Source organism: Gobius niger (genome assembly GCF_951799975.1).
Source record: "Gobius niger genome assembly, chromosome: 4".
NCBI classification, from domain to species: domain Eukaryota; kingdom Metazoa; phylum Chordata; class Actinopteri; order Gobiiformes; family Gobiidae; genus Gobius; species Gobius niger.
In genome coordinates, this window is record NC_136855.1 from 14,093,295 (window position 1) to 14,116,071 (window position 22,777).

Genomic DNA, 22,777 nt, shown 5'->3' on the forward strand with positions numbered 1-22,777 from the left:
GAATATCGGGCAAGACACTTTACGTGTATTGGCACAGATTGGCTGCCACATCTGTGTCATTTTCTCCACCAGTGTGTGATAATATAGTGAGTGCATACATACAAGACAAATGTTTTGCAGTGCTGACCAAAAAAAGAAGCTTTCTACTGTAAATCAACTGCATGTGTACAGTTATGACATTATTCATGCAAAGCTGTTTTTTTTCTCAAAACGAAAACCAAGACTGAACCAGGACTGAAGACCCGAATCATTGCTCCACTGTGACGGGCTTTGGCCTAAAAATGTTCCCACAGACGTTGGCCACTGCAAAAAGTCGTCCAGATTTAAGCAACATTTACTTGAAGTACATTCGGAATTCCAAGAAATTTGCCGGCTGCTCTTTTTACACTTAAAGGTGCATTATGCAACTTTTCATTTGGAAAAAAAGTTGATATTTGTGTTCATTTTTCCATGTAGGGACCCTGCAGCTGTTTAAGTGGTCAGTGTGGCGCCTTTACTTTCCACCACAGTGGTCTCAAGGACGCTCCAGGATCACTTGTTTGGAAGGTTTTCACTGCAGACCGAGCTTCTCACCAGAAAACCTACAAAACATTGATCCTGAAGCATTGTAAAGACCACTGTGGTCAAAAGTAAAGGCGCCATGCTGACCTTCCATACAGCTGCTGGGCCACTACAAGGTCAAACTCCCACGAATATAAACTTTTTTTTCTCACATAAAAAAGTTGCATAATGCATCTTTAAATTAAGAAAAAAAATATTTCATCACACTATTAGGTGACCCTAGACATTTTAAATTGATCGGTGTTTTTGTATTTATTCTGCACTTTATTGTTCTACAATGGGGGACAAAGTTGGGGCTATGGGGGCCAGCGTAGTCTCCTTTAAGAAGAATCTATTATTAGTAAAAATGAAATCACGAGAACGCCATATGCTAAAGATACAAAGGGAATATTGTATTACCTGCCAAAGTGCTTGTCTTGTTGTGTGTTGGGTCCATTTTGGTGGCTAACTGCTAAATGCTTGTTCTTTATCCTGAACCGCACAGTTCTGTGGTTGGAGGAAGTTGTTGACTCCTTCTATCTGTTAGTGATGACGTGGGCCCACTGAACAATGTCATTCAATTTCCTGTTTTTCACTTTGGAGCTGAGGCGCTCTCGCCGTGTGCTGCGAGTGTGAGAGACGCTTTAAGGAGAAGTGTCGACGTATAGAGCGCCGGATACTGAGGCGCAGGATGTGGGGTCAAACAGAGAGGTCCTATGTAAATGCAGGAGCTATGCCGAATGCATTCGTGTTGTCATTAAAGGCGTGGTATATGTCGCATGTACGTTTACTGTTCTATGATATAAAGAAAGACAAGCTGGATTGCTATAAAAACTGTCTTGGTTTGATTGGTGCCAATTGGATCTGGCAACCCAAAGCATGTGGCTGTGTGCTTTCTGATTGGGCTATAGAGCTGCACAGTCCCACCCACTCCCGGTCGCATGTCGGGGTCTAACATAAAAAATCCCATGTATTATTAGCATTGACTTTTTTGAAAAAGTCAACTATTAAGAGTTTAGCATCATGGCGCCGGCTAATCAGCTATGTGCTAACTCACGGACATGAAACGTACAAGGTCAAATTTAAGATTTGTCTAAAACATTATAAACTGCAAAATTGTAAAAGTAGTCATGTTTTCAAGTATTGTTTGTTTCTTTCTTGTAAAATACCCACGCAAGTGTCGGTAGTTAGCACATAGCTGATTAGCCGGCGCTGCTAAAAATACATGGGATTTTTTGTGTGGGACCCCGATACCTGACCGGGAGTGGATGGGACTGTGGAGCTCTATTGGCCGTGAGTGTCATCCAGTGTATTGTAGAAATTTAGTGTAAGTTGGTAATGAGATTGGACACTTTTAACTGTAATGTACCCACCTCCTCTTTCATTGAAAACAAAACAAAAAATCAGGCACTGGGTGTTTAAAGCATGAACTAAGTGACTCATGCCCCTAGAGGCCATAAGCGCCACTGTGGGTGTTGTAGCATGTTGCGTTTTTTTTTACTCATTTATTGTCTTTAACAGTAAATACTACGCTGACAGAAAAGACAGAGAGAGAGAGGGATATTGTACATCCAATTACACAATGGAGATATTTTTTTTCACTCAAACTTGGCTGTAAATACTGTTTAAGTGGCGCTAGCCCGCAGTTAGCTTTGCCCGTTAGCCTGTTAGCTTCTTCTTCCTGATTCTATTAGTGTGTATTTGTGACTTCAACCCGTAAGCAGCGAAGTTGCAATTGTGGTTTTCTGGCCAGAGACACCAGGGGGAGATGAAAGACCCCCCATTAACACTTGTATTACCCCCAGAGGGACTACGGGAAGGATTTATAAAAGTTAAACAAGTTACTTAGTACAGCTTTAAGAACCAAAGACAAAAATGTAAACATAAACTACATAATCATTGTAGTAATTTTAATTATCAATTTGAGTATTATCTATGGAAAATGTTCACATGTTTATATCAAAAACATAACATGTCACGCACATACGAGCAGTATTAATGAAAAACTGATAACATGTCAGTCTAAGAGTATTGTCTGCTGTTGCCAGTTCCATCTTTGTGGAAACGTTTATGGTCTGAAATCGTGTAAAGCCCGTGTGTCTGGTCCTGTTATGGTTGAACAGTGAACTGCCATGTGGATTTTTGTTTTGCCGAGCCAGCAGACACCATGACCCCACAGCGATGTGCTTAGCGGCTCACTCAGACCCACGCCCGACCAGGTGGAGGCGGGAGGCGGAGTAGGAAGTGTGAGCATTCGACAGAAACTAATATATAGTGCTCTACAATAACCATGGCATCTGAGGTAATAAATAAATAATAATAAATAATAAGGTAATTAACAAGGCTGTGAAAACTTAAAAAATGTGAGAAAACGTAAACCATTATTTAACAGCAACAAAAAAGTTTGAAAACGTAACTGCGCTTCTGTGCCTTAGCTCTGATGTAACAGAATACAGCACTTAGTGTTTTGGATTTGTTTATGGCCCGTCCTTTATCAATTTGAGATGTAGATTTATTTTGCAGAAACCCTTTGTGACCCAGAAACAGGTGTTCAGTTCACCTTCCTTTTAATGTCCTTAAAGGTGCATCGGCGCTGACTGACTGAAGAGGTGGGCAGTCTGTGAAAAACAAAGGCCGTCACGTACATGGTTTCTTTGACATAAACAATCTCGTGTATTGCCCTGCGCTCAGAGCGACCAATGTCTGTAACTGGGACAGTGTTGCCCACAGTATGACTTGGATCACACTGCCACCTGCTCAGTTTTGTTTGTCGCTGCCTTAAAGCTACAATTCGAGGATTCAGAACAAGACACTGTTATCTATGATTATTGTATTAAATGATAAAAGGACATTGATTTAATCAATCAAAACTTTATTTATAGAGCGCTTTTCATAGAGAATTGTAGTGGAAAGTGCTTCACAGATTAAAAACAATGCCCACCAACTCAACCACCACCGCACTTTATAAATAAAGTTTGATTGATTGAAAATATGTTTCCTAACTGCTAAAAGAAATGCAGTTTGTGTATTACTTCTCGCTGGAGACTCATCCCAGAGTCAGGACTAAACATGTAAAACCAAGCGGGCCTCAAATTTGCACAGTTCAAATCCAGGCTGAAAATAGTTGTTTTTTGTGTTTTGATGAGCATATGATATGACAGAGTATTTTATCTGCACTCTTCACTTTTAATGTAATGAATTGATGATTACATTTAGGATTCATGGATTGATTTTTTTCTTCCTTGTAATGTTATGTAACTGTAAAGCACTTTGAATTATCTGCATATGAATTAATCTCTACAAATATATTCTTGCCTTGCCCATATTGTACCTTGATCATGATATCATTACACTCTTGAGATTAATAACCCACTGTGCTACTGTCAAAAGTAGCGCAGTACAAGTCCTGACTATTGAATCCCATACATCGTGTGTGTCCTTGTGTTCCTGTTTGACACACGGCACAGGAGCACATGGGGTCGTCATGCGCCCGGCTCCTCGTGTTCGCTTGTATCAGATGATCTCCGCTCACACTCGCTGCTTCAGGTCTGCAGACACCGCACCGCCACAAACTCGTGCCGCGGTGACGTCAATCCTCACAACCCACGGCCAATTAGCTTTTCTCTCTTCGTTTTTTTATAGACTTGAAAGCGTCTGCGTGCACCCGATTGTCCCTGTTCTCAAACTGTGATAGGAGGAAGTTGAGTTTTAAAGATGTTTAACCACTATGTTCTGGTTAGATGTGTGCTTGCAGTAGAGTAGCTTTCAACGTGTCATATTATCCTGTACGCCTTGTTAAACGCTTTTAGATTACTTTTCATTCGCATTGTTTATGAAATATGTAAGTTTAAACTTATTTTGGGGCACTCTTTCCCTTTCACAGGATTTGACGTTGATGCAGGTCTAATATAAATGAGCATGGAACCAAGTGCTTTGAGCTATTGAGAGGGTCACGGCCTTGGCATGCAAGCAGGATTACTGAAGAATTACACAGACATAATACCACTCCATTTGTTTAAGTGCAAATAAAGAAATTGAAAATGGCTAAAGCTCCAAAAAGTTGATTTCGCAAGTGTACTGTATGGGAGCCTTAAACATGATTAAGGCTCCCATATTTTGTGAATATCTCACATAAATACTCTGGTTTTGTGAGATATTCTGTCTGTTTCCCCTCACGTGTGTATTGTTTACTGAAAGCTGCAGTCAGTTGGGATGGCGTGTCCGCGTGGGGCTCGTTTCCTTGGAGACGAACCCTGAGCTGGTGCCGTGCAGGAAGAGGATAAATTATTGTCAGACAAACCCTGTACATGAGGAAAATGCTGATTGTCGTGGTGGTCGATATATTGTCTAAATGGATGATACTTTTATTTCACGGGGCGCTGCCATTGTTCAAATAGGGGGTGGGAGACGATAAACCACACCAACACGTGTCCACTTTCGCCTTCTGCAGCGTGTGCTCATCAAGCTTCAAAAGTACCACATGTTTACAGTACATATCGTTCCTAAAGTGTGCATGTCTCTCCTTGTTTTGCAGACCACATTAGCAGAGGTGCAATTCGGACCAATGAAGTTATTTAAAGACCCACTTCAGGTAAGAACTTCTCCAAACACATGAATATTTGATGCTGGTTTACGGTCCGTGTGCATTAGGATTTTGCACAAGCGCCACGGAATAGATTTCTGTGGTCAATTTAGAGAATGACGTCCACCGTGTTTGCTGCACTCTGCCGACATTAGCTTTTACCTCTCTTGTTTTTGGTAGCACATTGGTTGGAAGGGAAAGCGAACAAGTAAGGTTTCCATTCCATAGTTTTGTGCTTTTGAGTGTGTACGTGGCAATAAGCTCCCTAAATCTTATCTATCTCTGGTCTTTCAATGGGAAGCATAGTTTTTTCAATACGTCATCAGTTCTTTTTTATAATTCAGGACTTATTTTTAAAGATTATACAAAGCTCAAGCTGCAGCAACAATCTATTTTGTACCGGATTTGGACGTGGAGTATGTTGAATGCACATATAGGGCTGGATTTACTGAGCATTTTGCATATGTGCAAAATAGACAGTTCGTGCTAAAGTGTTGACCTGGCAAGAGCCAGATTGACCTTACAGTGCCAATAACATTTGCACTGACATCAATCTGGGACCGCGCTGGCTTGAATTGTTCGGGGTAGAGGTCACACGTTTAGAGCAGCGTTGGATCGAGAACACCGCAAATCCTTCAATGTTTAGTTTTGAGAAAAAATTCTGTGTGTTTGTGTTATGTGTTGCAGCACCTTGTGTTTTATTGTGATCGCTGCGTTGTTAAATAGTGTCTTTTTTGCCAGAACCAATTTTGGTTCTGTTGTTGTGAGCGTAAACACACAAATACTACAAGAATTCAGCTTGCTGGCAGGTAGCTAAAGTGTTGCAAAATGGCAGATGCAGTTGAGATTGTTGTCTCTCATAAAGACCGATATAGATATATCAGATTTATATATCAGATCAATAATATATCTAAAGATTAATCAGGTGCAACATGTCATCAAATTGCAATTAAGCGTCGAACATACTTTAATAAGCAAACAACCTTCTTTCAGTTTTTCATATGTATATTTAACAAGAGCCAAAAACTAAAGTTTTACTTAATTATATATTCCCAATATTTGTTACACTGATGAATAAAACATGACTGAATGTAATCATTCAGTCTAAATGCTACAGTAGCAATGTGACAGTTTGAAAGCCATTACTTTATCAGCGTTTGGAAGTTCCTAAAGACTGTATTGTGTGCTGAGGCCTTGGGTTGTCACAGAAACGGGGCCAAACATTTATCACAGAACGTCACATAATGAACAATGCACTTGCATGGACAAAGGGCAGTGAGGGCCACAGACCGACTGGACATTTACTGCTGTTCAATGGGCTATTGTACAGTTTAGGCCTGTGCTGCTGAAGAATGAGGTGGTATTCAAGTGCGTTTTGGTCTTAAATTTACTGCGTCCACTAAAGATTGGATTAATATGGAAGAAATTAATTGTAGTCAGTTTGAAATATTAATACACTTATTTATTCAAACCAAAATCTTCACAAATTAGCAATATTCAAAATACATGATTTAGGCTTTAGAGAAGCAAATATCCTACACAATATTTCTTCTTCCCTGATGGCATGGACATACTCCACGATGACAATGCCAGGATTCATCGGGCTCACATTGTGAAAGAGCGGTTCAGAGAATGTGTCTCACACATGGATTGGCCACCACAGAGTCCAGATCTTAACCTTATTGACAATCTTTGGGATGTGCTGGAGAAGGCTTTGCACAGTGGGCACACTCTCGAGCGTGTGACCTTTTATTTTGTGGCAACATAAATTTTTGTCAGTGGAAGGAAAATGTATGTGAACGCTTTGGAATTTCTCACAATTCTGCCTAAATTGGTCACAAAATGTGGTACAAAACTGTTTGATTCCTGGGTTCACTTACTTTTTCCTCCCTGTCCTGTGAATTTTTGAGTTTACATGTTATGGCCAATAAGAATATGATGACATGTAATTGTTTGAAGGTCAGACCACATTTTATGACCAATTTAGGCAGAAATGTATTTGCGCGTTGTAGAATTGTATGTTCTATTAAAATCACAATGTTTTTTGGCCATCCTTCACCTGCTGAGAAACTGGGGAATTAATATATTTATTATTAAATTACTAAATGATCATTGAGGATTTATCCCTAAACGAGAACATCTTTGGTCCAAGTCTGCGCTCTTAGAAATCTACCATTGCAAAACTACATTGATGCCTTGGCAGAGGTCAGCGAGGGCTTCTTTTAAAAAAATACATAGCTCACTTCTTCTCCAGATTAACTACAGTCAAATTGAATTACGAGCACGATTTTGCCACAGCCCATCCTCTGTCTCCTTATTGTGACCCAGGACAGTGGCTCCAGTTTTCCCAACAAAGTCTTGGCTAATTCGATTTTACAGGTGTGATGCAAACCGCTGGGCGCAGAACAAGCTTCTCCTTCTTCACGTTCATTCGAGGGAACTGCCAGCAGCCGGGGATGACGTGTGTGAGAGAGAGTGACTCATGAATCTAGCCTCAGTGCCGCTGTGCTCTTGGAGGAGGGCCTAAACATCCCTGCCCCGGTATTTACGCAAGCTGCACACGGCCTGTATGAAAGTATGCAGGCTGAGAGAAAGCACTGTGTTACGCGCGGCTGGAGGAGAAAAAAAGAAAAAACGAAGGGCGTCATAGACCGTGTCATAGATAATGTCAGAAGAGGATTGAATATACACCTGAAAGCATATAGCTAGATTGTATCAATGGAAGTTTCTCTTTTTTTCTCCTGATAGACGAGATAGTTTGACAAGCCCAACATTATGGGACATTAACGTTACTTGATCTCACGTAACAACCTCTCTCCTGATATGGCTTGATTCCTTTCTGAATGAAATAATTTCCTCATACATAATGTGGAAAAACCTTGTAATTACAGAGGTATTGACCGCATTGTCCCAAAAACAAAAAGGCTGATCATTACTTTCTTTGTTAACACATACCTGCATGTCTCTCTTTGTGTTGTAGGTACTTTTAGTTTTTGCCAAAGAGGACAGTCAGAGTAATGGCTTCTGCTGGGCGTGTGAGAAGGCCGGTTTTCGGTTCAGTTTGGCACGGACCGCGGAGTCGGCGCTCGAATGTTTCGTGGAGAAACACCACGACCTCGTCATCATCGACCACAGACATTCCAGACACTTCGACGCAGAAGCACTGTGCCGGTGAGAGACTTCTCTAACTCTTCATTTCACCTGTTAGAGACTCTCTCCACACTTTGCATGTTCTCCCTATATGTCTGTGTAGGTTTCCGCACGCTGCTCCCGTTTTCACTACCAGGAAACACATGGATCAGATTGGTCCGTCAAATTGTGGTTGGCCCAAAGCACTTTGTCCATTATCTTCAGTTGTTATTAGAATCATAAATAATCAGATAACTATGGACTTAAAGTTTTGTGATTTCTGTGTGCACCATTTTTAGAGCTCACCAGTCAAATTTAGATATGATTTGTATCTAATTATGTTCAAATTTGTTACCGATTGACTGATTGACCGATTTAGGGCGTTTTCTTCATCAAGACCACAGTCCGGAGCAGTAAAAGCTCTTTCTTTGGAGTGGAGTTGCATCTTTTTGGAGTTACTTGGTATTGATTTGATCAATTTTAGACGTATTTGAAGATCTATTCTGTCCAAATTCTTTGTAAAAGCCACACTTGTAATGAGCAAAAATAAAGGTTAATTGAAATGGATCGATATGGGGGAAGACTCTTTTGCCTGTCCTCCTTACCCCTCTCTCTCTCCTCTGATTCCCAGTGCTTCAGTCATGTCTATGAGAAATGAGCAGCCTGAGCGCACCACTCTCTATCTTTAGCCCGTGCCCAAACCAAAAGCACACTCACACACATTCATTTGGGACGGCCCTGCGCATAGATGTTAACCCCATTCATTTTGGACGGTCCGTATGTTACTTGTACTCGCTCAGGCACCGCGGCTGAACTAAAGGCCCTTTATGACCAGTGGCCCGACTCAAAACCACAGCTCCATGAGTGGCTCCTCTCACTGCATTCTTTCAGGGGATTGGGCCTGCGCCACAGGGCCCTCGCTGCCAGGGACCTTTGATTAAGTGGTTCTCAAACGAGGGTATGTCTGTTTTACAAAAAGTTCTTACGCCGTCATCTGTAAAAGGTTGTTTTAGTGCGGCGGACAATTTGCCTCTTCATGATGAACAAATGATCTTCTAGAAGCACTCTGAATGAAATCCAATCCAATGTTCTGGCAAACATCTTGTGAGAGGCAAATCGTCCCTAACCTTGAAACAATCAAGTAGAACTTTTGTCGATATTGACATAGCCCTGGGAACATAGTTTGGTTAAGGGGTGCTAAGTAACAACACCACCGAGGGAGTCCTGCAGGACCTGTAGCACCCCCACTTCTCACGGCCCTGAGGAAAACTCCTTTATGGTTCAGAGCTTATACAAACAATATGTCTGGCTGTAATTGGGCTTGATTTTATTTTGGTGGTCAGAAGTGTTCAAATATACATTTTCTGGCTTATTCTCTTATTTGTCATATACACAAAAGTCTACAACATGAAACACAATATAAACTTGTGACGGCTTTTCACCGCGATGTTTCTCTGACCCCCAGAGATCGAGGAAGTTGTGGGCTCACTTTAAAGGTCTGACTGAGCTCTTTCCAATGCAAAAAAGTTGCATAACCTCCGGTTCCGGAGATATCAGCGCTTTTATGGGTCCATATAAAACAATATTGTAAAGAAACAAACATTGGCCCTATTTTTAAATGACTAAACGCAGTTCACCACTTCGGCCTCGGTCCTGTTTGCGGAGCTGCACCACAAGACCCAAAACATTCCATACAAATGTATTGATTGATGCACCAGGTTTTCCAGCTGCTGCTCTCTTCAATAAAAACGTTTCTTGTGTTTGCCCTTAGGTCAATAAGATCGGTTATCTCTTCAGAAAACACTGTGATAGTTGCTGTTGTGAAAAGGTACGTGTAACAGATGTGTCCTTTGTGATGGTTCTTGTACATGAAGTTGCGTGTAGTTTGTCATGATCTGACATGTAACGTTTTGTGCGCTTTCAGGCCAGACAGAGAGGAGGCCTCTGTGATGCCCCTCATTAATGCTGGCTTCAACAGGGTAAGTGTGTCAAGTCTTATTATTTAAATTGATTGAAATTTTGAAATTGCTGTAACTTGGGAGGTGCACTTTTCGTGGGATAATCTTTTACTCACATTAGAGGAAATCAGCTCAGCGTCTATTAATAAAACAGAACAAAGCTGCGCCAACACATTTGGGCTAAATCCCAAACAAAGCATTGGATAAACGTGACACGATTAATTCACCAACTCAATGAAAAGGTTATCTTTAAAAATCACGCCTGGGTCTTTTGCCCATTTAGCAACATGAAACTTGCCCCCTAATTAAAGCTATTCTTAGACAGTTTTATTTATTTATTTTAATAACACAGACCACAGTGATAAAGAAAGTAAAAAATGCAAATACTCTGTCCGGCCAAAAATAGGGCACATACTCTAATATAGTCAATGTTATAAAGTCCCTGTTACCGTGGAAATACACCATGTTTGTGGGGACTAGCAAATGTTGTCCAGAGACTAATGCTGCGTTCCAGGTAACTCGAACTGGTAATTACAACATGTGAACTCGGAGATGATCAGAGTGGTCCAAGTTCAGATGCGAGAGGAAGACGGCAATGGCGGCCAGTGGAGATGTGTAGCTAATGATAAAGCTTTAATGCCAGCTTCATTATAACGTTATTTAGCATGTTTTGAATTCTCTGGTGTGATGAAACAATCGTATAACGTCATCTTGATAGCCAATTGTTGTAGCATTACCCGGTTTGTTTACATATGAGTTTATTCTGTTGAAACCCTCTGAGGCAAGTGTGGAAAACCCCAGTTACCAATTACCTGGAATGCAGCATAACGTGAGCTAAACATACAGTAACATTAGCGTGTAAAGTGGAGAGTCACTACTGGTAAATACATCTGACACACTGTAGCGTCATATACAGTAGATTGTGCACAAAGCGTAAATGAACACCATGCTACGCTAGATAAAAACGATGATCCCTGTACATGCAAATGAAGGCAATTGTCAACGCTATTGTACGCCGATCTGTCACTTCCTAAATACCTCGAAATATCTTTTGCCGCATTTTCTTCGAAACATATGAAATTCCACAGTCACACATGACCCCTCACAAGTTCAAAAACATCATCAATGGTGTCTTTCTCCAAACCCATGACACTATGCAAAGCCGTGACTGACCCTTTTTGTCTTATTGTTGTTGTGTTGTTAACCTTTCACCTCAGAGATTCGTGGAAAATGCCAATATGATGGCCTGCTATAACGAGCTGCTACAGTTGGAGCATGGGGAGGTGCGGGCGCAGTTCAAACTAAGGTATGAACCTCCTAAAACATGCACATTAGGCTTCTACTCCTGGTACGTAGTCTTTACCTGGTAGGGTATTCACTGCCTCTGACAGGTCACCCCAGTGTTATTACACAGGTGAGCTTTTTGGCCATATTGATATTTTGGCACATTTTCAAAGTCCAAACTGTAAAACGGTTGGACTGTTGGTGAAGCGTCCCAGGTGATGCCGATGTTTATAATGAGAGGAAGTGTGCTCAAAGCAGGTCCATGCTCTGAATCAGGTGCACAGAATGATTATGCAGCTATTTTCCCTCACATGGGAAGGAGAAGACATTTGAAAAACTCTGAATAGTCACAAATTGTTAAAAGCTGGTTATGGAATGCAGCAGACGGGACCACAGAACCATCAAACGCTTTGTTGCCAATTGCCAACAGGGTCGTAAGATGCGAGTTGACACGAAAAGACGTAAAGTAACGGTCAAATACTTAGTAAAAATCAGGCACAAAGAATTTATTTTCCAGTGCTGCTATTTTCAGCAGCTTTAACCAAGCTGAAGTGTCCAGAAGTACAAAGGCACTGCCAATGTGAGAAAAGTGAAACCCACCACTATTGAGCAAGACACATCAGCTGAAATGTTTAGACTGGGTCCGGAATTATTTAAAGACAGATTTTTCAAAGGTTTTCTGGACTGATGAGATCAGAGTGACTCTGGCCTTTGGCCTGCACCACTACTTGAAGAAGCATCCTCTAAAAACTGACAGTAGGTTTTCAATTCCACTTTCAACTTGAAATGGTCCAACTAACTCATATTTAATACCACTTTCTTTCAGACTTCCTCGAAAACCAGCTCATGTTGGTTTCATTTTTTTGAGGCTTTTAGTGACTTACTCCCACCTCTGCCGCATTCAGAGCGTGGACCTGCTTTGGCCACACTTCCTCTCATTACAAATCTCACCTGGGACAGACCTTACACAGAAAAATACAAAATGGTAAAACAAAAATCCTATTTGCGTAATAAATGTGAACGCAGTGTAGTCACAGCTGTGATTGGGGTCGACTGACAGACTCCCACCAACTACTCACTCACACACACCACTCACCCTGGCTGGTAATTCCCTCATGATCTCCCGTCCTGGTTCCCGGCCCATCCTGCTTTGCTTCTGAGATCTGACGAGATCTGGATTTCGAGGTGGTACGGTCCATGTGAATTAGGCATTTAGGGGCAGAATAAATTCATTTTCTACGCTGTCTCTCACAAAAGCAACTGGACGAAAAGGCGAAATTCTTGTTCATATTGAATAACATGTTTCATTGTCCCCTTCAGGGCTGGGAATGCTCTTTTCACGGCGTTGGAACAGAGCCAAGAGGCCATCGAGATCACGTCTGAGGACCAAGTCATTCAGGTCTGTTTGAGACACTTTGTATCCATCCTGTGATCTATTGATTAGTTATTCATTATGTTTTTTTTGCGACTTGTCCTGCTTACTCAAATGTCTTGTGGTTCTCGTTCTGAATGGGCCCTTTTGTCGACTTCAAAGCGCCGTGACTATATGCATTTGACCTAAATTAGCTTCCCCTCTTTATCCTAGTTCTTTCAAATACGGTTTGAGTCTTCTTTACTTTTGGAGCCACAGAAAAGTGCATCTACTGCAAATATACAGCAGAACTTTTACAACAACAACCACTGACCTAGGCTTTTTAATTGATGTTTACAATGCACATATGCAGTCAGTCTGAGAAACAAAGCAATGGAGAACGCTAAGGCCATCAGCCGCCTGCAAATGTCAGGACATCTCACAATATCAAGATCAGCTGATACAGAGAGTTATGATGATGTTATGATCCTTTTTATTTAATGCAGCACTAAATCCTCAATGACAGTCACATGTCGTCTACTTGCCTGACCAACTAGCCACTCCTTTCATTTGAAAACATCAGCCTCTGGGACCTGGCTAATTATTTCTCCCACAAGTTTGGTGGCAATCCAATTACACTTCTCTGTAGCACATTTCATTGTCGATATTATTCAGGGGAAACTTCCTTTTCTGTCATGTCATTTTTATTTGGTCTTTTAGTCACAGCGACCAGTTGTTGTTTGGGAGCCCCTCATTTGGTAAATGTTGACTTTATTTTTCTTTTTTGCAGTACGTGAACCCGGCCTACGAGTCCATCATGGGCTACCAACAGGGCGAGTTGATAGGAAAGGAAATCATTGAAGTGCCTAAAAGTGAGAAGAATAAGCCTGATCTCCTTGAAACGATAAACTCCTGCATACGGAAAGGAAAGGTATGAAATATTGTCTGTCTTGATTTCTAAAATGTGTGCAGGGTAATGGATGGGCGGGTGGAAGGTCAGGTCTAACAATAGGAGGCATAGAGGGAAGACCAAACATGAAACTTATGAATGAAGCGAGCAGACAGTGAGGGGCATTAAAGGCTTATATCGTAAAGCATATACAGACATTTGGACAATTATGAAGCTAGATGTTGTTTGCATTACAGCGTTGCATCCTGAAAGCTGTAAAATGTGCTTATGAACTCATTCCTGTGAAGTATTGAGATGTTGGGACTAATATCCCAGCGTCATTGTTTAAGGGTTTGGTTGGAGCCAGTATAAGCTCACCACACAGATCCTAAAGGTCATATGGACAGGTGACAGCAGGACAGACACAGCGGGACGGGACGTTTTAAGAACCTCAGCGGTCAATGGGAGCAGGACATGAAACACTAGGCCCCAGGAGAGATCCCCCTGGATTTAAAGGCTGCTGAACTGACCTGTGTGTGTGTGCTGCCAAAAGGATATGCAAACTATAGTCAAAAAATGAAGTTCATTCATGTGCATTGCGTCACCTCCGCCATGTTTGTCAGGGGCATTTCTGTGGAATAGTCTTCTCGGTGAAAATGAATGATGTATTTGACCTTCAATACAGAAACCTTGTCTGTGTGTTGCAGGAGTGGCAGGGGATTTATTATGCCAAAAAGAAGAATGGAGACAACATTCAACAAAATGTGAAGATCACACCTGTGATTGGACAGGGAGGGTGAGTGACCCGCGCCTCTGCTTGGTAACCGTGCAGAGGAGTAAATATCCCACATGATTCATTATTTTTAACACGTTTTCTTTGTTTTATTGCAGTAAAATCAGACACTATGTGTCTATTAACAGGCCTTTAAATGATAATAATAAGGTAAGTCTCATTGAAGAAGTACTTGTGAAGAAAGTTGAACCATTATTTTACTATAATAAATCTTTTTTTACCCTCATGAACAGAATGAAAAGAACAATGAACGAGTGCAGGCAGAGTCTCAAACAGGTGAGACGCGCAAAGATCATTTAATTTAAAGCCTCATGTTATTTTGTAACATTTGTCAAACCTAAGTTCATGGACAACTCTTTCTGTTCTCTGAGTGGGTGATACATTTTGTGAAGGAAATGAGTTAAATCTTTTTTTATTTTATTACCTCTGTGTTGCTGCACGAAACAGCTGAACTGACCAAAAATTGCTGTAAAATTAAATTTTCTTCCTGGAATCTAATTTAAGGTCATTGACGAAGGTCATCCAAGCCATAGAGTCCAAAAACTAGTCGGATAATTAAACTAAAACTATATTATTCAGGATATTGTTTTGCAGTCGGAGTAACTTCATATTTTGGCTAAAGTCAACATGCCGTGATGTGCTCTATCCAGCTGAGATACTCAAGCTTTTGTTGAATTGTTAAATCTTATCTCCTGTTCAAACTTAACCATCCGTATCTTCATGATTATGACAAAAAATATTTCACAATGTGAGATAAATACATTGACCCAATATTCACCCCAAGCTTAACGGTACTTTATTTTGGAGAGGTATTTTTCAGGCGTTTTTAAGAAAAATGCTCCGCATGATAATGAGTTAATACTGTTGAGTAAGTTGGAAAATTTGATAAGAAAAAAATTAAGTCTAGCTGATATTTCTGACAATGTTCAAAAACCCACAGTTTGTGGTCATGATTTCAACTCCAGGCTTGGGTCACAGCTTGTCATACTAGAGAGATAAAGATATGAGATATAAGGATTTCAATAAACAAATATCTTTCATTGAAATTAAACAGTCGTTGTATTAGGGCAGGGGTCACCAACCGTTTTTCAGCTGAGGGCTACTTTAAGACCATTAAGTTGTTCGAGGCTACCAGTTAAAAACAAATCCTGAAGACTTAAACATACACTGTTCAGGATATTGACCCCATATTATATTAAAATAACTTTATTTTAAACTCATACTGAGTCACAAGAACAGAAATAACTGTAATTTTAAGAATCAGATTCAGGAAAATAAAGTGTTTTACACTTTAGAAAAAGTCCTAAGGGCTTTGGTGCCCGCGGGCACCACGTTGGTGACCCCTGTTTTAGGGTATGTAAAGTGAGCGTCACAGGCACAGTGTTGAGCCTATTGATGAGACCTAATTTTGAGATCTAAAAAGTGTTAACAGCAATTAAAATGTTGAAACCAAAAGTTCTCCGAACACTCCTTGAACTCTTGCTGACCTTAATGACACTGATGCAGCCTTATAGAACTTGAAGAATTGAAGGTGTTTTTTGTGGCTAACACAAGCCGATCTGTTTTCCCCAGACATCCAATCCAGCAAGCACAAAGACCGGAGGAAAGGCTCTCTGGACGTCAGATCTACCACGTCACGAGGGAGCGACGGTGAGACGGAGGGGACAAAAATGGGGAAAATTGGCTTTGACAAACGTCCCGTGCTTCATTAGGTGTTGATTAGATGTCTGTAGGGCTGTAATTAATGGCTACCTGCGGTGAACAATACTATGTAAACAGGTCATTGCATAAACATACATTATATGGGCATTTTTCCATTAATCTAATTTCGGGAAAATCTATTGACAAAAATGTATAATTAAAAATGTTCACATGTTGTTGAAAGACTTGTTGCTCCCATGCCGTTCGTTCGCTTGTCCCGTGTGCACTGATGAGAGTTCTCTAGCTGCACCAGGGTTTGCTTAAGGTGGACTAAACATGTGTGAACTCGCTCGTGACGAGACCACTGGGACCACTAGACTCGGCGTACCTTGTGTATGGCCTAAAAGGGATTCCACCCATCTATAATACTTAATCATACGTGCCTGCTAACCCCTATTTATAACCCCTATTAAATCGATCCGATATTCAGTATCGGTATCTGTAGCCGATCATTTTGTGAATTGGATCAGATCAGATTTATTGACTGGATCACAAGTGTCTGTGGGTGACTCTGCGATCTAGAATCACAGCAGATTCAGAACCGCAATGCTATCGCTTCCTGCTTCTTAAAAACTCACGGAGGACAATCAGCAGCTGCTAAAAACATAATAAAAGAAAAGTGAATTGTTTCGTCTGCAGTGCTGTCATAGCTTTTACTGAGAAGTCAGACACTTATGATGAGAGTGCGCTCGTAGGTGCAGACTTTTATGCATAATAATTAGCCATGTGGTCCTAGTGCTTATGGCTTTTACAGGCCCTGAACATAATACATTTAGGCTCAAAGCCAAGTCTCTTGGATTAAGAGCAGACAGAGCTGAAACTATAGCCTAATATCGACTGTTGTTTTGTGAAGTGGCTTAAAATGCAGCAATTACAAAACCGTTTTTGTTCAGTGTGAAATGCCCATTTTAGCCTGTATAATCTATAACACCCAGCACCTTCTAACTTAAAATTCAAAGCTAAATCCAAAACTTATTGCATGTTTATAAAAAAAGGTCTGTAATATCCAATAGGTCTACAATGTAGGAATCTAATATATATTCTAGAATATATTAATGTATTAATTAATATTTATTAATATATACATTATATAAGGATTATATATATTATATGAAAATATAATAATAAAAATCGGTATCGGCCAGCATGAAGTGTCACACCCCTACTAATAATGGTACAATTCTTTCTTCTGTTGTCTGACAGGGAGCTCCCAGCGAAGACACTCCTCTATGGCTCGAATCCACTCCATGACCATTGAAGCTCCCATCACCAAGGTGTGTTCACATACGTAGCTCTGCACTATGTAATTTTCTCAATGTTTAATTCTTCCCACCCCTTTTCTTTCATTGTGCACACACTGCCATGTTACAAACCCCACTGTTGAACAAACTAGCATCCGATCCACAGTGTCTATGACAGCCTTCTTCCATGAGCACTTCTTGTACAGCTGCTGAGCCTCAAAATGCCACACATACCACATCAGGGGGAAAGATTGGCCCGATTAAAATGTCACACTCTGCGCACCAGAGGAGGTTGTCGGGCCAGAACTATAAACCGATTATAATATATCCATTTAGGGGCAACAGTGTGTTTGCTTATGTCCAGTTTTACAACAGTTTAGATGCTTTTGTGACGTGGCAACACACTATACAGTAACCTGGAATGTTCCTTGTGTTAGATGGGTAAAATTGACGAGACTTTCAATGCAAAATCACAGACCAGACCAAGGATTTAACTTTTATTCTTCAGTCATTCAAGCTTTATTAAGGACACACAATCTTGGTCCACAGTATTTAAAGAAAAATAAAATAATGGTAATAAAAAAGTTACATCACACATTACTATAAGCAGGAGCGCCAATGCTTCCAAATTCTTAAAATAAACTTGACCAAGTTATTTCTCGGGCAGACCAAAGCTTGTATAGACATTTAGTCTGATTAAGGACTTGGTCAGGTCTAGGTTCAGCAACACTATAGAAGAAGATCTTGCAATTGTACAACAAAATCACGTAGAGGGTTAGTCCCGAGCCACTGCGACTCTGCACACCTCCACTGTGGGCCAACCTGACCAGCATGTCTTTAGTGGCAGGGAAAACCGGAGTACCAAGAGGAAACCCACGCAGACGGGGAGAGCATGCAAACTCCACACAGAAAGTCCCCATGCCACCCCAATCAGATCAGCAAACTACCTGAACATTCCAAAAGTCCTGGATCAATGGATTTCTTCGTCCCTGATGGCACAGGCATATTCCAAGATGACGATTCCAGAATTCCTTAGGCTCATATTGTGAAAGAGTGGTTCAGGGAGCATGAGACATCATTTTCACACATGGATTGGTCTCCACAGTCCAGATCTTCACACCATTGAGAATATTTAGGATGTGCTGGAGAAGGCTTTGTGCAGTGGTCACACGGGATCTTTTGACAGATGCTTATTGAATCAATGCCACCGCGAATACGAACATTTGAACATTATTGAACTTGCACATTATTCTATACAGATTGAGTTAAGTAGATGCAGTTTACCAGTCTTGCTCGTAAAAGTACAGCCCAAAAATAGAGTAGAGTTGCTTTTACATATATTATAGTTATAATTGGTTGCTTCCCCTGGTTTTGCTGCCTCATGTCATCTTGCCTTGCGTCGGAAACGGAGAGAGTCCCTGGGGTGGGCTCATATGACACACTACCGTCTCTCTCTTGTATCATCTGACTCTGGAGCAGGTCCCTGAAGGCATCACCACTTCCTTCAGAATAAAAGCCCCGACAGAAACGCGCTTGCACCTGCTGACCCTGTTGTACATACAGAATTACAGCACACATACTGACAGTGGAAACATTCAATTCATAGCTGATTGTTTAATACTGTTTCTCTTTGATATTCTTTGTTTCAGGTGATAAACATCATAAACGCGGCACAGGAAAGCAGCCCGATGCCGGTGGCGGAGGCTCTGGACAGAGTTCTGGAGATTCTGAGGACCACAGAGCTGTACTCGCCTCAACTCGGCACCAAGGATGAAGATCCGCACACCAACGACCTCGTGGGAGGGCTTATGACGGTAACACGCCATCTTATATGGGAGTCTTTTAAAAGGCTCTTTCAGGATTTTAACAACCATGTACAAATGACTAATTGAGCTTGGTAATTGTGTCTACTTGTTACGGTATGTTGAAGACACACCTTTAATCCTGTCTGACTAAAAGAACCCTGCAACATACAAATTACGACGTTTTGAAACCTAATTTTATCATAATATATGCTCGTAGAATTTAATGTGTCAACTTTAAATGAGATGCTATACAGTAGATACGTTTTTCATCAGGAAATAAAAATCAACATCATGCACAAGTTTGACAAGATTTGTAGTTTTGCAGGATGTGAAGACCGTCTTCATATCTGTACCTTGAAGCTATTTGAACATTTTCAGAATGTTTCATATTGTGTGGAGGGACAGAGAGAGAGACAGACAAGAGCAGTCAGACAGAGGCTGAGTCAGGGCCAAGTTGGCAGTCCTGGCAGCCGCCCCGGAGGAAGTGTCGGATTGTGCTTTGTGCTGCTGCTGAGAGGAAAGCCCACCCTCCCCTCCCTACTGTCCCTCCTCCATCGGGCCGATGTCATAACTGCCTCTCCCCCCGACACACACACACACACGCCACTGTCTTTGGGTTGTCTCGATAAGAGTGTGAACATTAGAGGGACACTTGCATAAATCCTTTGATTACATGAGATCCTGCTCTCTGCGTCAGCCTAATAAACAAATGATAATTAGGACTAAACAAGGTCCATGTTGGTCTTTCTGTTAGAGCTTCATCTGATTCTTACGAGCGCAGCTGCCCATTGCTCTTCACCAGTTGCCCCAGCAGCATTGAAGGATGGGCCAAATGCGGAGGACAAATTTCACTATGAGGACTATACAATACACCTTAAACAAGGTCTATAGCTGAATGGGCTGGACTCAATGAGTTATCTTTCATACAAACCTCAAACCCAGCAAAAGCAATGCTGGATTATCTATCAATAAATGTGAAAACAACTAATCCATAAAGCAACCTTAAAGGGACTATACAGAGTTTAAAAATGTTAAAATAATGTATTTTCCTCCCCCTACATGTTCCAGCCATGTCCTAATGTGTAGAATGAGCTCAGACCTGTTCACCATAACTGCCTCTAGAATCATGAACTGTCACTCAAAAAGGTGTTAATTCGGTCCGAAGTGCCGTCATGCACGAGCTTAATATAGAAGGTGCAGTTGCACGTATGACCTGAGATGGCAGTAGTGAGTATATAATGGCAGACTTGCGTCTAGCCCCTTTAAGTAACTTAATTCATGAAAGAACTCAAAACCGACCTTTTTAAAATGGCAGTTGATGTCTTATAATGCTGTTTTTATGCTCTGTTTTGCCTTGTTTGAACTTTATTGTATTTCAGTGAAGCTTCTTTGAGTGTCTAGAAACGCGCTATACAAATAAGCTGTATTATTATTTTAATTGTTATGATTTACCCTCTGCAACAATTCTGCACCTGCTTCCTGGCCGCTCGTGTTCCTTCTTATTGGCTAAAGAAGAGTTAGTCAGACTGATACTGTCACATTTCTGGGAACAATCCTAAAATAGTAGCAGCGCCACCAGGAGACAATGCTCGGGTCAAAGATGAGACGGTCTGCTTCCTTTTTCAATTGTCAAGTAAACATTTCAATCTGCAACACACACCCAAGAATTCAAGAGTCTGGCACAGCCGCCTAAAGTGGTCAGATTAATGGGTCTAGCCTTGCCTAGAGTGTTAATTTATGAGTTGAATAATTTTGGACTGTAGTTTTCTGGTTACATCCTCTAGCACAGTCATAACATGTTAATAGGATGGAAAACAGTAGCAAGGCCTGGATAACTGGGTATAGTTGTTTTTGCAGCCATTTACCTCCATTATTAGCAAGAAAATAATACTGGATTAAGTTAAGGGCTATTATTAATCGTGATACCGTGTGTATCTTTATTTAATTACTTCATACCTACCTAGGTGTTTCCCTGCTTAATTAACCTATTTGTAATGGTTGTGTTAAAATATTTTTCCTCCTTTCTACAGGACGGCCTTCGAAGGTTATCAGGAAATGAGTACATCTTGTCCACCAAACGTAAGTCCAGTGCACGTGACCCCTTCTGAACCTTTCATATTATAGAAACCACTGAATGTTTTTAAAGATAGATAGCGGGAACTGTATCAACTAAATAAAGGTCAAACAAGGAATGGATTCACAATTTAAACTGTTTCAATTGTATTTTTAGAAGCATTATTATACCAATCACTGCATGCTGCCTAGTCGCAATCTCGCTAAGTACAATTTTTTAGGAAGGCACTTAAAATGATAGTTTTTCCCCAAATCATTGATGCCTAAAGATTTCTGATGTATTGAATGTCTCTCCTTTGTCATTACTCCGCTCTCGTGCACGTTATGTAACACTTGGCCCTGCTCACCCTGTTTGTTGAACACAGAGCCTCACATCCCCAGTCACCTGACCACTCCCCTGTCTCTGAACGACATCCCGCCCCGGATCGCACAGACCATGGAAAACGAAGACTCCTGGGACTTTGACATCTTCAACCTGGAAGCCGCAACTATGAAACGGTACAGCAACAGTACAACAAACCACAATGGGACAACAGTAGGCAGTGCTGGAGACAGTACTTCAAATAAGTAGTTACATTTTACTAGATCATTGCAATTGCCTCGGGAAGAAATGGGGAGAAACGATTCTGGACGTGTAAAAAATATTCTTTGACGACTGACTGAGAGAATAGCAGTAATACCTGTAGATACAGCTGTGCAGAATGAAACAAAAACAAAAAAGACGATAACAAAGATGCATTGTATTACTTTGTTACTGCCTTGTCAATGTTACAAAGCGACATTACTTTTGACTTACTTTTCCACTTGGCTATACAGTTATCCAACACAAACTGGTTTATAGCCTCTGTTGCTCTAAAAAAAACTGCTCCCCTTTTCTCTCTCCCTCATGTCTATTGAAATGTTCCTTTCAGTCTTCTCTATTTAGAAAGTGCACTGTAACATAATTAATAATAACAGCACTGTTTAAAACATAATGGCACGAAGCACGGCACAATGTAAGAACCAATATAGTTAAGTCTAATTGCAAAAATAGCCATTCAACCCATGTTCCCTCCCACACAGGCCGCTGACGTACTTAGGGCTGAAGATCTTCTCTCGTTTCGGGGTGTGTGAGTTTCTGAACTGTCCGGAGGCCACACTGCGATCGTGGCTACAGGTGATCGAGGCCAACTACCACTCTAGCAACTCTTACCACAACTCCAGTCACGCTGCTGACGTGCTGCACGCCACCGCATACTTCCTCTGCAAGGAGAGGGTCAAGGTGAGTTAATAAATATGTTTCAGTGTCCATAACAGTATTTAAAGTAGTATGTATGTATAACATTTTTCTGGCAATATTCCATATTTTTAAACCAGACTTGCATTGGCAAGTCTGGTTTAACAATATAGTCTATTATCTAAAGCCTGTTCACGTCATGGACTGCTCCAATT

At 41.0% G+C, this 22,777-nt stretch overlaps 1 protein-coding gene across 1 annotated transcript in view; it reads left to right on the forward strand.

The window, feature by feature from the left end:
• Nucleotides 1-22,777, forward strand: part of pde8a (phosphodiesterase 8A) — a 59,252-nt gene that overhangs the window by 27,193 nt on the left and 9,282 nt on the right. The window contains exons 2-17 of the mRNA XM_079554828.1: nt 5,075-5,131; nt 8,103-8,293; nt 10,023-10,079; nt 10,176-10,230; nt 11,427-11,515; nt 12,814-12,892; nt 13,635-13,775; nt 14,441-14,529; nt 14,625-14,676; nt 14,760-14,802; nt 16,099-16,176; nt 17,431-17,501; nt 19,118-19,282; nt 21,304-21,352; nt 21,712-21,844; nt 22,409-22,607. Coding sequence (XP_079410954.1) covers nt 5,075-5,131; nt 8,103-8,293; nt 10,023-10,079; nt 10,176-10,230; nt 11,427-11,515; nt 12,814-12,892; nt 13,635-13,775; nt 14,441-14,529; nt 14,625-14,676; nt 14,760-14,802; nt 16,099-16,176; nt 17,431-17,501; nt 19,118-19,282; nt 21,304-21,352; nt 21,712-21,844; nt 22,409-22,607 — 1,548 coding nt within the window. The remainder of the gene's footprint in view (nt 1-5,074; nt 5,132-8,102; nt 8,294-10,022; nt 10,080-10,175; nt 10,231-11,426; nt 11,516-12,813; nt 12,893-13,634; nt 13,776-14,440; nt 14,530-14,624; nt 14,677-14,759; nt 14,803-16,098; nt 16,177-17,430; nt 17,502-19,117; nt 19,283-21,303; nt 21,353-21,711; nt 21,845-22,408; nt 22,608-22,777) is intronic.